Source organism: Haemaphysalis longicornis, unplaced genomic scaffold (assembly GCF_048455015.1).
Source record: "Haemaphysalis longicornis isolate Haplotype H1 unplaced genomic scaffold, Haemaphysalis longicornis Haplotype H1 scaffold_1, whole genome shotgun sequence".
NCBI classification, from domain to species: domain Eukaryota; kingdom Metazoa; phylum Arthropoda; class Arachnida; order Ixodida; family Ixodidae; genus Haemaphysalis; species Haemaphysalis longicornis.
In genome coordinates, this window is record NW_027526203.1 from 136,447,487 (window position 1) to 136,461,391 (window position 13,905).

Consider the following 13,905-nt stretch of genomic DNA (forward strand, 5'->3'; position numbering starts at 1 on the left):
TTCGGTGCACGGAATGTCCCAGGCATTTCTTTAAAGATTTTTGCTATAATACTTTAGTTTCGTCAGATGATATAATTTTACGTTCGAGAGTTGTGTTTGGTCCGCACTGCAAGGAAAAGAACGCTTAAACAGAGGCGGAGCATTAGCGCCTAAAACCCAATTTCGAAATTAAATGTTAAAAATTACTTACGTTGTTAATTTATTTCCCTTCTACCTCTTTTTTTTATTTTAGCATTCACGTGAACAACTCTAATATTTTAATTCAAGTGTCACCGAAAGGCTTTGATTTCACTTCACCCACCGCTGCAACACGCTGCTGCTTTTAGTCCATTCCTATCTTCCCCCCCCCCCCCCTTCTCCGTCCGCCAAACCACCGCGAAAAGAAATAAGGAAAGGAAACGAGCATCCATTTTAATAATTAATAATTTTCTCTGCCGATTTATTTTTGGAGTCGGTGTTGGTTCTACTCAAAAACTCGCCATTGATCGCACTGGAGTGGTTAAAGGGGTGGGAGTGGGGAAGGCTAATCACTGCCGGGTATAGCCAGCAGTGCTTATACCAGCTAGCCCCCTTGGTAGAGAGAGGGGGGTGTCACTTGTGCTTCTTCAAAGTGTAAACTGGGCATCGAAAACGTGAATACGACTGTCGCGGCTCTCGCAAAACCAGCTTATTCCAAATTTTCCCCTCTTACAATGGAAGAAAATGAGGAATATCTGCGGTGTCCATGATATGCGCGACTTGAAGAGTTAATTGCAGGTGGGGCGACTGAAAGGAAAGACGGCGATTCCTGGAGAGGGGCGCCTTCTGTGTGGCCGTGACGCGCGGAAGCCTTGCAGCCATCGAGCTTGTTCCTCGATGGGGGTGACAGGCGCCAACGATCCTGGTCATTGTGTCCTCAGCGGCTTTTCGGGTGGCTTTTTGTTGTGCACTAGAGAGGTTGTGTGAGCTCACGCCGAATGTATCGCGTTTTCTTGCATCAATGCGGTGGCTATTTGGAGAAGGTGATGGCCGCTATGCCTGTAAGATTTCCACGGGAAATTGAACATATTACTGAAAAAGAAATCTGGGAAGGTTAAAACTTACAGACGGAGAGGAGGGGGGGGGGGGGGGGCTGGGAGAATTAAAATGAAATGAAAGTAAGCATGCAAAGCTAAAACGGAGGGTGGTTTGGCCGAACAGAATTGGTGGTATTTGTACGCACAATCTGTACGCGCTTGATCAGCATTGAGGAGAAGATATAGAAGCTGCAGCTGTTTTCAAAAGGCCCGCTCTTCCTCCGCGACAATGTCCTAGACTTGTCCGTAAAAAAAAAATAATCTGGCGAGAACAGTGTCTCCAAATTCATTTAAACATGACAGCGCAGCCTAAATAAGCTCTTCATAAGATTGTCTGCATTTTTATGGGCTACCGAATGTTTGTACAGTTTTGGATTGTGAGAGTGTGCATTTTATTTAGAAAAAAATTACATAAAGAATGCGTTAGCCATCGTAAACATCGTCTTTGCTGATTAGCATGCCCCAGAAAAGAGCGAATAAAAATATTGTCTTGTCGTAAATAAAAAAAACACGGGCAAAAGAATTCAATTAGCTGGCTGCAAAACAGGTGTTCCCTGAACTAGGTATTAAAGAAAAATACACAAATGTTCAGTTTCTAAAAATACCTGTCAAAAAATCGCGAACGGCATCAATATTAAAATGCAATCGCTGCCCTAGATTGTTCTCCAAAACCCATGTTAAACGAAAATAAAAATATAACGGCTGTTTCAAACAAACAAGCATCCGATAATACGGTCGAGGAAATGTTCGCGCAAGGAAATGCCGTGCGCCGAAACGTCCGTACACCGATATGTGCGTTCACCGAAATGTTTGTACACCAAAATGTCCGCACCGAGGTTCCCAGACAGTTTATCGAACGCCGTTTTATCGAACGCCGTTTTATCGAACGCCGTTTTATCGAAAAAATGCCCGTTTTATCGAACACCGTTTTATCGAATGCCGTTTTATCGAACCACCTACGTCCGTTTTATCGAAAGTGCGGTTTTGCGGCTTGCATTGTAATTTTCGGGGTTTATTTTGTTTAACTGGCCATCGCATTAACCTAACCTGCAGTAACCTTCCTCCTACATTGTCTCTGCCGTGCATTACATAAAAAACCTATCTATATATGTTGACGCGCCTTTACAGTGTTTTCGATAACCTTTGTTTTATTAAATTATTTTTATTTTTTGAGTCTTTATTGATTTCACTCAAGCATGGCCCCTTGTTTATATTACAGAATTTGCCCCTATAGTACCAACCCGAATCCCGTGCGCAATATTCCTTAGATGTGTATCGGCGTGTGTAGGTTAGTGTTGAAAAATATATCCCTTGCGCCATGGTTCATCATTACGTGATCCAGAGTCTTGTACCCCACAATTGTTCTAGCCACGTGGTTTACCCGCGACTCGTACTCGGACCTTGGGGTCACATTGTTTGCATCTGGAGAAATGTTGGGCCAAGAACTTCTGAAAGATTAGTGCTATGTGACTGGAACAGGGGGGTTCCGACAGTGATAGTGAGACCCCAACAGAGGTGGTGGAGTCTAGGAGAATCGTCACAAGGGAACCTGTCACAGCCAACTCGTCATAGGTGAACTCGTCAAGTAGGACAAGTCGTCAGAGGTCATCTCGCACTAGGGAAACTCGTAAGCTAGTACAGCTGGACAATTGCCCATCCCATCACAATTTACGTTTTTGTTAATCATGCTCAAATAAAAAAAAAATACAGGATTTCGTATAATTTTCTACTTTTGCGTCAACACTCTTAGCCCCTCTTTTGATTCACCAACCTTACGTTTTCGTGGTGGCCTTGGAGGAACACGCCCGACCAGGCAGCGCATTTTGTTGGTTTTTTGTGTGCCTTGTTCAGGTAATCGCACGGGCCATAGTATTGCTCGTTCTCATTTTTTAATTTTTCCATTTTTATTTAGAGGTAATCGGGTCACGACGCTGTATTTTGAGTAGACCTTCATGATTTCTCCATTTTCGGTGTTTACTATTTTGATCTTACTGTTTTTATGCCTTCTGATAAAAAGGCAAGATCATGCACCCCAGCAGACATGCTGGGGTGCAACCAGAGGGAGATGAAAACGAACCAACCTGCAGTACGGTGGCAATTTTGTACCTAACGTTTTTCTCGTTAGTTCATGCAAGGCAACGAGAACAGTAGTACAAGGCTTGGTAACCCCTTAGCAACTGAACTCAGATCCCATTAAGAATTAGGAATGCAGAAATCGGGAGGGACTTTTGCTAGCGTTCCAGTTAGGTTTTTGACATTGGACCCTCAAGCGCCAAGAAGTGCCTTACTTATGTACAACATACGCGGCGAAATAATTAGATTATGTGTCCACACAAAAGCGGTTTATACAAAAACGTACGAAGCATATCGAGGCATTTTAATCAATACGCCACAATGCCGTGATATGCTTCGGATCAGAGGGGATAGAGACACAAGGAGATTCGTTATGGCAGTACCAGTTGCGCAATGAACACAGCAAAAAATTCTGGTGACATATTTCGCGCATCACAAAAACAAACAAAAAAAAAAAACACGCAGGAAATAAAAGTCAACTAGACGACAGACTATAAATGTTTTTAAATAGGCCTGCTGTGGAGACAAGATTTGCAAATTACATAGCGAGGAGGAAATTAAAAAAAACGTACTGCAAATTCTGTTACTCGAAAAGGCCGAGAAAAACACTTTCGATAAAACGGCTTCGATAAAACGTCCGTCGATAAAACGGCGTTCGATAAAACGGCGTTCGATAAAACGACTTCGATAAAACGGCGTTCGATAAAACGGCGTTCGATAAACTGTCCGGATCCCCCGCACCGAAACGTCCTGCACTGGAAGTATTCTAGTTCACTATACTGGAATGTCCAGCAACGAAATGTCCTAGACCTGGGACGACGCTATGCGCTTCTTTGGTGGAGCTCCCACGGCTTCTAGTGCAATTTTCACCGATACTGATGAAACCTCGCAGCGTAGAGCTTCTATGACATTCCACACACTGAGATGGCTGTGTCCGACTAAGCTATTAAACCGACGGTTCCAGGCTTCGCAGTTGTTGTTTGTGCGGTTTTAATCCAGTTACTTGCATTAAAATTTTTAATCGATGCTCAACCCTACCATCCATCCATTCATCCACCCACCCACCCATATTCATCCATCCATCCATCAAACCGTCCGTCTGTCGACCCAATTTGGTTTGTTAGGTTTTAGCCTCCAGAGGCGTTAATTTGTGCCTCTATAGGAATATGAAAGCATTCTATCTCTTCCTCAACCCTTTGCCTAAAACGCAAAGGGGTAAAATCAAGGGAAACACGTCGACTGGAGTATGGGGCCATTTTTTTTCTATATGGTCATTGGGACCATTTTTTCCGTTTCCGAGGTTTACCCATCACAGCCACGGTGGCTGCTTTTCAGATTGAGTGGAAAAGCGAAAACCCCCGTGTGTTGAGATTTTGGCGCACGGTAAAAATCCCCAGGGCATCAAAATTAATCCGGAGCCCCCCAGTACAGCGCGCCTCTAGCCCATGGGTTTTTTTTACTCACAGGTGTCAAAAAACACATGGGCTATGAGGCGCTTCGGATTAATTTTGATCCAGTGCGGACAACCAGCTTCGGTTGGTGGAAATGGTCGTCGCAGCTGGCACCACGAATGGGGTCCTGAAATGAGGACACTACTCCGCAATTTTTGTGCTGACGAAATTTATTCTCTCTCTGTCTCGCTCTCTCTCTCATAGTCCATGTGTAGCTTCGGTGCGCTAAACCCCACAATCAACCACGTTCACGTCACGCAGCACGCGCTATTAATATACAACTTTTACGTTTCAAAATCATAGCTTTTGTGAATCTTGCGAAGTGTGGACATTACACGTCGAAGCTCTGTTTGGGCACTCATAGCCTAATTCGGCTGTAAAGAACTCACAATGAAAGCAAGGAGTAAGAATGCATTGGTAGACAACCCTCTTAATTCCTGTAGATTTTCTCATGGTACCTTTCACCATTATTTCTGAATTCTTTTTCTCCAAATCATCTAGTTAACTGGCCTCCAGCGCAGAAAGGGCAGCATGACGTACGCTCCTCGGCCCTCAGGGACGCTATTTTATCACAGCTGCTCAAATACGACATTGGTTATCTGAAGTTGTGCGGGTGTTAGAATTTCCTTCCAATTTTGTGTTTCACATTCGTTTAAGTAATGCATTGCTGACGTTAATGAGTTGTGAATGCTTGTACCAGGCTCACAGTTGCGGAGATCCTAGATGCGCTTTTATAGACCCTTCCTGCGTAACAGGACAGTTCATTTATTGACCCGCTTCCCGTGCACTATTCCTGTAATGACGCTCACAATTCAAGCTTGCGTGCTACTGCGGCGGTTTCTTGTGCACTGTTCCCGTGCTGATTATGGGGTTTAATTCTTCGATGTTAGCGGCTTGTCCCCTTGAGAGAATCGACGAGTGGTGGGAGGAGCTGGCGCACTTATTGTGGAGACTTGTGTACTCCGGTCGTTCTCTTTCATCCGCATTTATTCTTTTCAGTCTCTCTGCGACCGCTACTTTTGTGTTAATGTTTTATTTTCCTTGCAGTGTATACTTTTATCCCCGTTGGATGACGATGTTATTAATACGCAAAGAGACCGGCCTTTATCAAGAAGGAAGGTGCTCAAACACTTTTGTACGAAAACGAATATGGCTTGAGGGGCTGAAGTTTGCGTTCGCTCCTGTCCTCCGTCCTACTTCCCTTTGGAGAAGAAAGAAAGAGGGCTATTGACACAGAGAGTTAGGTGGGCCTGCTTAACCATGGGTGCCTGGAGTAACATGGGTGCCTGCAGATTTTCTGAGAAAGCGGCTAAAACAAGAAAGATGTCGCGCTTGTGTGGTAGCGAGAGAAGCTGGGGTGCTTCAAGAGGATTCCGAGTCAAGCGCGTCGACACGGTTGGCAATCACGCATTTATCCTTTGTTAACAACGTCGCGGTACGCATGCAATGTGAGAGGATTGCTATGGGACGGGCCGGGATGAAAAGGTATTCGGAGAAGGAGGAGAGGAAAGGGACTAGAAGTCTCCCCACACGAGCAGCAGAATGAGCTGATTCCAGTCAGAAAGTACAATGGTGGATCGCGATTCTTTCCCGACGAACAGCACTGCTAAGGTGGCTAGAATGAGCACTGCTGAGAGAGGCATTTCTTGCAGAGGGAGAAACAACTTCCAGCGAAGCGACGTATTTTCCTTTCATACTCTTTCGTTGTTCAGAAGAGTCGCCCTTCAGCAGCTCCCCTCAAAGAAAAGAATAATAGGCGGGGCGCGGGGCCGGCGGCGCGCCGAAAATTTTGCCCGGCGGCGGCGGCGGCGTGCTCATTCCCGTGACTTCGGCGGCGGCGCAGACGGCGCGACCAAAACAAGCGGCGGCGGCGGCGTGGCGCGGCGGCGCACAGGTCTAACTCGAGACAGCCGGCTGGTTCCGCCGGGGATCTTTAGGCGTATACCATTCCGGCAGATATTGTTTGGGCGCATGCAGTAGCGGCGCGGATGATGTTTTATAGTACCGTTTTCACCCACATTATAAGTTCCTTTACCGCTCAAGCAACTTCGTGCGTGTCTTGAGCGGCATCTTAGAGAGCGCTCAGAAGCGGTCGCTCGAGCTCCCGACGCCACTTCGCGGCCGAAGCCGCCGCCATGTTTCCGCCGCCTGCCGCGCCGCGCGCAGCGTGCGGGTGGCTCTGCGGCAGCGCCAGCGCGCCTGTGGCGTGCGCGGCGCGTTTTCGCGAGCAGAAAACGCTCCATGCGGTTCACGCTTAACATCTTACGAACGAAACGTAGATGTCAGCTTACCTTTCCCTTCTTCAAATACATTATTGTAAACGCGAAGTGTGCTATGAAATTGTTCTGACGTGCGCTATGTCACTGTTGTGAATGTATCCCCCAATTCCTGCAAAAGCCTTCACTAAGAGGCTAGGAGTGCGTTCCAAAATGAAGGGGGAAAATAAAGTACTATTGCACCTCTAGCATCAGACGGCTGGGGTGGAGAGTGAGAGATGCAGAAGGGCGTGCATGCGCGATGACCCCTCAAGGCCGCAGAAGGTGAGAAAAAAATGCCGAGGAAGCCCACAGCGGGTCCCACCTGTTGTGCATGCGTGGTGGCCGCTCGCCCATGACGCATGTCGAGCCGCGTGGTGCCAACGGACTGCGGTGGTACTTGGCTTTGTTGGTGACCAGCGCGTACTCCACGCGGCCCTTGGCGACCTTGGCTGGGCCTGCGTTCATTATTTCGCACCACTTCAGCGTACGTTTTGGTAAGGCGCAATCCCTGCGTACCAGAATGTTGTCAGCGATAACTAATAGAATAAAAAAAAACTGGCTCCAATCCACGCTGTGAAGGTGGTTGGAAAGCAAAGCATTAAACGACACCCACAACAATTGCCCCTGCGACGTCACTTGAATTCACACACGTGGCTCGGCAAAGAGTGAAACCAGAGCCGTTGCCTGGAATTCGCGGGGGCCGCGTCCCGAACGCAGCAGCGTCGGCCACGGCCGGGCTAGAGCGGCGGACACCGCCGCTGTAGCCAGGCCGTTCGTCGGCGGAAAGAAAACGGAGAGGAGCGTACTTCGAACAGACAGCGGAACCCAGCCATCCTGATGGGCTATTCTCGGGGCTACACCCCCGCGCGACACAAGCGCAGACACCGAATCAATTCGGCATGTGAGCTTAGAGATTCCCATTTATACCGATTTTAACTAGTTGCTTTCGTAAGTTTGAGAATTGCGAGAAGCTGAGGGAACTTTTATAATCGCTAGTATCTGTACACGGACCACAAAGCAGTGAATTTTCATCTGCCACAGAGAATCTACTGATGCTGTAGCCGTTTAAAGCGAGATTAACCTTGACAAAATATCCAGTAAAACTTTTGGTGAACTCAGTACGAACAAATGACGTGAAATGAGCTGCTTTAAACTCAATAAAGTTAAGTGGAGTCGGCCGATTGCGTTGTCAAACCATGGATTACTCGGATCGCCCGCGCCGTCGTCGGGCGATCCGAGTAATCCATGGTTTGGCGGCCGGCCGGGCACGACGCCTCGGGCTCCGCCCGCTACCTAGCGCAGGTAGTTAGACGAGGTGCGGCGAAGCCCTGCGTGGCCTGACCCGCACCTTTCTCGCAGGACGAATCAATAAAGGTCATTTCTCTCTCTCTCTGCCTCAAACCATGGATGAAAACGTGACCCGATACAACCCCCTGCTCAGGCAGCATCTTTGATCTATAGTAGGTAGATTTTTCAACAAGACTTACCTGTTACGTAGTATTCAGCAGCGAGTGGGAAACGTTTTGCTAATTTATTGAATGCATTAAAAAATCGCTAACTCCATAGCGAAAACCTACATTTTTTAGCTCGAGTTTAAGTTTACACGTGTAAAGAGTGACCGCTAAGTTGTTTTTTTTTTGCTTTCTATGGGAATAGCACAGTCAGTTGTCACTTGTTAATCGAAGTAGATGATTTCTGTTAAACAAAATATTCTAATGCAGCCTACTGCCCCAAAAAACGAGTGGCAGCTACAGTACCATGTCGGCGTTTTGTGCAACACATAACTTCTCAAGCTTTTGAACAGTTAGCTTGAAAATCAGTTGTTCAATCTCCATACACAAGTCATCACTGCTACCAATGCGCCGAAAAGTAACAGGAACGCTGGGTTAGGAATATACTCGCAGTCCCACAATTTCTGCTTTTCGATTAGGCTGCCAGATTATCGCCCTATTTTCAGGCGGAATTATCAGCGACGATCCCACATTCCACCACAGATGTCGCATTCTTCCGTTATCCCACACAACCACTTCGGGAAGGTGGTCGTTCTGCCAGCTGGGCTATCTTACTAGCTCCAGAGAAAAATTCTAGACCACCTATAGGCACCCACTATGATGCACTCAATGCTGGTGTTTATTTGTTAAAGAGATATGTCGGCATCGTCTGCGTCGCCACTTTGCTTTGGGATGACGGCGTGGCGTGTTTGGTTCGGCTTGTGCTTCTAGCGCACCGTCTGCTGTACAAGCGTCGTACGATCGCAGTTCTTCCACGGCTGCTGTTCAGCAAACGGTAGAGGGTCCATTTTCGTACACACCACACAGGTGAAACGCGAAGAACAAGTGTCGTGTAGAAATCTGTAGCGCTCTCATTTCATTTGCAGTCAGGAGGCGCTGGAAACAGTGGCGCCACCCTTTTCATTTAGGCTTGGACGACACGTGGCCGGCCGTGCTATTGCGTGCTCTCCTCATTACCCTGATTACTTTACCCCTACTTTCTCGTCATAGTACGTCTGAGAGGCTTGGCCAATCGTCCTTGTCAGCGTTATCAGTGGAACCGTGCAATGCTTGTCGCCTGTTTGTTGGTTCGGTAAGTACACGCCGAGATTATATTTGCAGCCAGCAGCGTACGTTTATACCACATGTTTCCAAGCGGCGGTCCACAATTCCCTCACTTTGGTAATCTAGAAACATCCAGCGGTGTTGGTCCAGGGGTTCCGTGCTAATCTCGCATTTCCTGGTCCCCTGGTTAGATCTACAGTAACTCAAGTTTCTTTTCAACCTGATTAGTTACTTTGTTTATTGTTGCTTCCCCAAGAAATGTCGCGTCATTCCGACCCTTCGTTGACGTGTTTTTTATTTTTCGAAAAGTCAACTTTTGCACGCCGGGGACTCCGGAGGTTCGACCCGCGGCGTGACGAATGCATCACCTCGTGGCCGTCACGATTCCCTCGCTGAGAGCCAACTCTGAATGTCGCCTTTATACGCAAGCCTTGCCTTCATTTTGCAAAGGGAAACATTAGCTAGCTCGGCAGGCCGGAAGTACGGCTCCGTGTCCAAGAGATGACCCACAAGGTGGCCGACGGGTGAAGTAGTATTTACGCCAAAGCTGTTTCACCGTCAGCACCAGTCGCGCCGGGCATCGCTCAAAACTGCGCGCAGCAAATTGGAGAGGAGGAGAAAAATGCTGGGCCAAAAAGTGTGAGCGCAAGTCGCGAGGAGGAAAGGAGCCGATGAGCAGGTGTGGGGAGTGCGCGGCGCGGCGCAGATGTTCGGGTGAGGAGCCACGCGTCGGGGATTGGCTGGGTCTAGTGATGATGTGAGCTCTGACATGCAGGTGTTCTAGTTGAGAGAGACAGCGTGCCCTTAGCGGCATCCCTGTACTATCTACCGGTAAGATGGGAAAACCTAAGAAAGTGAGAAAGAGTTAGAGCTGTAGAAAAGTGAACTTAAGGCTATAGAAAATGCGTAGTCAAAGCTATTGAAGAAGCCAAGTTAAAGCTAGTGATGACTGAGCTCCACTGTTTGCTCAGTGTTCACATCTCAATTGCGAAGGTGGCCGCATTCCTTTCAAAATAAGGTTAAATAAAGCTTTAACACGAACTATAGCGACATGGCGCCCCACCAAAGACGTCCAAGGAGTGGCTGCCGCACAGTCTGCGCGGACGCTCTCATGGCCATGAAGTCATTAAGAAACAGGTTCTTTATACTTCTCAACCATGGCTCATGTCCTGTCCCGCCACCGTGTTATAATAGATACGCAAACCTCTAAAACTTCTGCCCTGGCTGATACATGTTGACGTTATTAAGAGCAAAGGACACTTCGGGCGTAATTAAAAGAAATTATCAGCGCAAGAGCGAGCGTATTATTTTAGCTAAAAGTGCACGTTGCATTGGTTCATACCAGGGTCAGTATGATGCGGCCCCCGGAATGGCGTCAGAACCCCCCCCCCCCCCTCCTTTTGTCACTTCCTATCTGAAGGTCGAGATGGAAGTTTTGACCTTAATAGGGGTTAAATAGGAACCAATAAAGATCTCTTCTAGTTGGCAGTTTACGGTTAAACCTGGATGTAACGAACTCTATATGCAACGAATTCGTGGATTTAACGAAGTTTTTCAATTCCCCATTTCCCGTCCCATTGAAACCCGTCCGTTTGCGACCTCTAACGAAGGCGCTGCGACATGTACCTTGATGTAACGAAGTTTCTACGGTAAAGAGGCAGTACATTTTGCACTTTTTATGAAAATCGGGTCGAGAAATGCCCTAATTTAGCGAATTTCGTCCGCACCGAAAACTACCGTGAGTTTCCACGAGTGAGAGTGGTGTCAATGAGGTGCTAGTCCTGCTTGTCGGCGTGTAGTCGCGCGTCTCCACTGCTGTCTGCGGTGTCGTTCGTCAGTGCTGAATTCTGCTAAAAGAAAACGAAAAGTTTTGTCTTTCCAAGACAAGCTCGCAATTTAAAATGCCGTCTACGCCGGCGAGAATAAGAACGTAGCCGCCCGGTACAGTATACCAGCTGGTATCTAATAAATTTTGACTGCGAAAAAAGCGCCTCAAGTTCACGAAAAGGCACCCTTTCAGCATAAGTTTGGTCCTTGAAACACGTTAAAGGAGCCACGAAGACAAAACACAAGTTTGGTTCATTCAAAAGATTGTCTCGTTAGAATCTTACTGACACCACTGTTATTGTAAACTGCGCTCAAATAAGCTATATAATTAGGAAAAAAGGAAATGGCCATGCGACCCACCAGCTGATTTCCCGCAACAAAACCTATGATGTCATACCAGCCTGCTCTGCGATTTGAGGAGGCCGGCAAAAGCAAACGCAAATTAGGCAGAGCCTATAAGCTTGCCGAACGAACTATTTGTGCCTAAATGTAACGCATATCAATTTTACAGCAGTAAGAATTGTGCGGGAAACAGCAAAAGTCACGAAAATACACGTAAACATAGAAGTACCGATGAGACTGCTGTTGCTGGGCGCACTATGCTTGTTTTAGCTGCGCAGCAGTCCGGCGCTCCGGAGTTGTCTTACACGACGCTGGCCGATCGGCGTAAGCGACGTTGCCTTACGTGACCCTGTTTGCCAATCATACCCCAGGTTTCACGAAGCGATTACTTTCTACCGTAACAAAAACAAGCCAGGTGTAAATACGGTCAAAACAAAGCAAAGGCGGTGGGCTGCGTATGCTAGCACCATCTGTGAGGTTTGACGGCAGCAACGCTGCAGAGCCGAATGGCGCAGTGGAAATTTATTTGTATACGCACCGTTATTACTTCATTGCAGACGTCCCCAAAACACACGATTTGGCGGGAGAATCAATATTTTAACTTAACTTGATTAATTTCTCAGTGAATACGGCATCATTTACTTCCGCGAAAGCGCTGGGGACGCTGTAAAACACGAAATCTTTCGAATAAACAAACTTGTATTTTGTCTTCATGGCTCCTTTAAGGCACCGAAGTGTCAAAAGGCAAAAGTGCCAGAGTCCCTTTCTAGAGAAAATCAGAGGAAGCAGATACGAGCGGAAAAGAAGATACCAGAGAAAAGCATTGAAAGACTCTGCTGATACTTAAGTTACGTTTGTGATCACGGGGGTAAGTGACATTGATTCTTCCTGTGTAGTGACTAAGCTCGTGGGAAAGCAGCAGGTGCAAATCATGCGGTTTTTTTTTCCAATTAAATAAATTCTTAAAGGGTGAGTTCACCGTCACTATGTCTAGCATTTTGGTTTCGTTTCTGCTTCATTCACCGGAGCCAATTACCTCAGAACCTGCATGTAACGAAAACCTGTATATAATGAAAAAATGCGAATTTTTGTCAACTTCGTTAAATACAGGTTTAACTGCATTCCCCATCGTCACACTTAGCCAGTATACTTTCAATTTTCGTCAGATATTACGGTCAATTCGGCTCCCCTCGCCCCCCTATTTGTCTTCTGGCCCCGCCGCCGTGTCGGCTTGATCCAACTCGGCCTTCCACCTCGCAAGGTGGCCGACCCCTGGTTTATAAAATAGCAGCTAAAGAAAAAAAATGATGTGGCTTAGCTCAGCTCGTCCTGAATATGCAAAGCGAAAGCTTCGCTTAGCCAGGTTAAGTCTTGGTTTCGCTTGGTTAGCCATTGATTTCGCTGTAATTATTATACTATTTCACTATACTGCATTTATTGCGACACTGTGATTATTATACTTGCACGAAGAGGGAAAATCGAACTTCGCGCAAGTATAATAATCACAGTGTCGCAATAAATGCAGTATAATTAAATAGTATATTAATTACAGCGAAATCAATGGTTAACCAGGAGGGAAAAATCGAAGTACCCGCCGCGGTGGCTCAGTGGCTAAGGTGTTGCGCTGCTGAGCACGAGGACGCGGGTTCGATTCCCGGCCGCAGCGGCCGCTTTTCTGGTGGAGGCGAAAAGCAAAAACGCCCGTGTGTGCGAGATTTCGGCGCACGTTAAAGATCCCCAGGTGGTCAAAATTAATCCGGAGCCCTCCACTACGGCGCGCCTCAGCGCCTGCGTTGCGTCAGCGCGTTAAACCCTGCAATCAATCAATCAATCAAAAATCGAACTGGATTACGAAAGAGAAGGTCTGCGACCAAAGCGAGGAAAATGGGAAACGAGATAAGAAGGCACACGTGGAGGAGGCAGAACAAGGCGCCAGGATAATGCGATGACACGTTCAGCAATTAGACATTTACTGCACCGTAAAGGGGCAATAGGTGACCTCGTAATTTCTAATACCAAAGTTCGTTTTATAAGAGCTGATATGGTCTGCTTCATGAACATCCTGAGGCGTTCTCCTGCAATCAGGACCGTGAAATTGCGCCTGGAACCAGTTTGGAGAGCAGGGCAAGCGGCGGAGACACCTACGCCCTGGGAGATGCGTGACACAGAAGCCTCTGGCCGGTCAAAATCCGAGTAGTGTGCCCCTTCTCTTTTATCGACATGAATACGTGACACGGCAAGAAATGGCCATTCAGCGGCGACAAAAAGAGAAACTATGGTGGGGGCCAGCCCCTTTTCGTCCTACGGACAGTTCAGGCCTGCTGGATGCGGCGGTACCACGGGG

General features: G+C 47.3%; 1 protein-coding gene across 6 annotated transcripts in view; it reads right to left on the reverse strand.

Moving 5' to 3' along the window:
- The window catches only part of LOC144180620 (uncharacterized), a 293,036-nt gene that overhangs the window by 37,034 nt on the left and 242,097 nt on the right, over positions 1-13,905 (reverse strand). For all 6 annotated transcript variants that reach the window (XM_077708962.1, XM_077708957.1, XM_077708951.1 and 3 more), the window contains one exon: positions 7,160-7,292. In XM_077708962.1, coding sequence (XP_077565088.1) covers positions 7,160-7,292 — 133 coding nt within the window. The remainder of the gene's footprint in view (positions 1-7,159; positions 7,293-13,905) is intronic.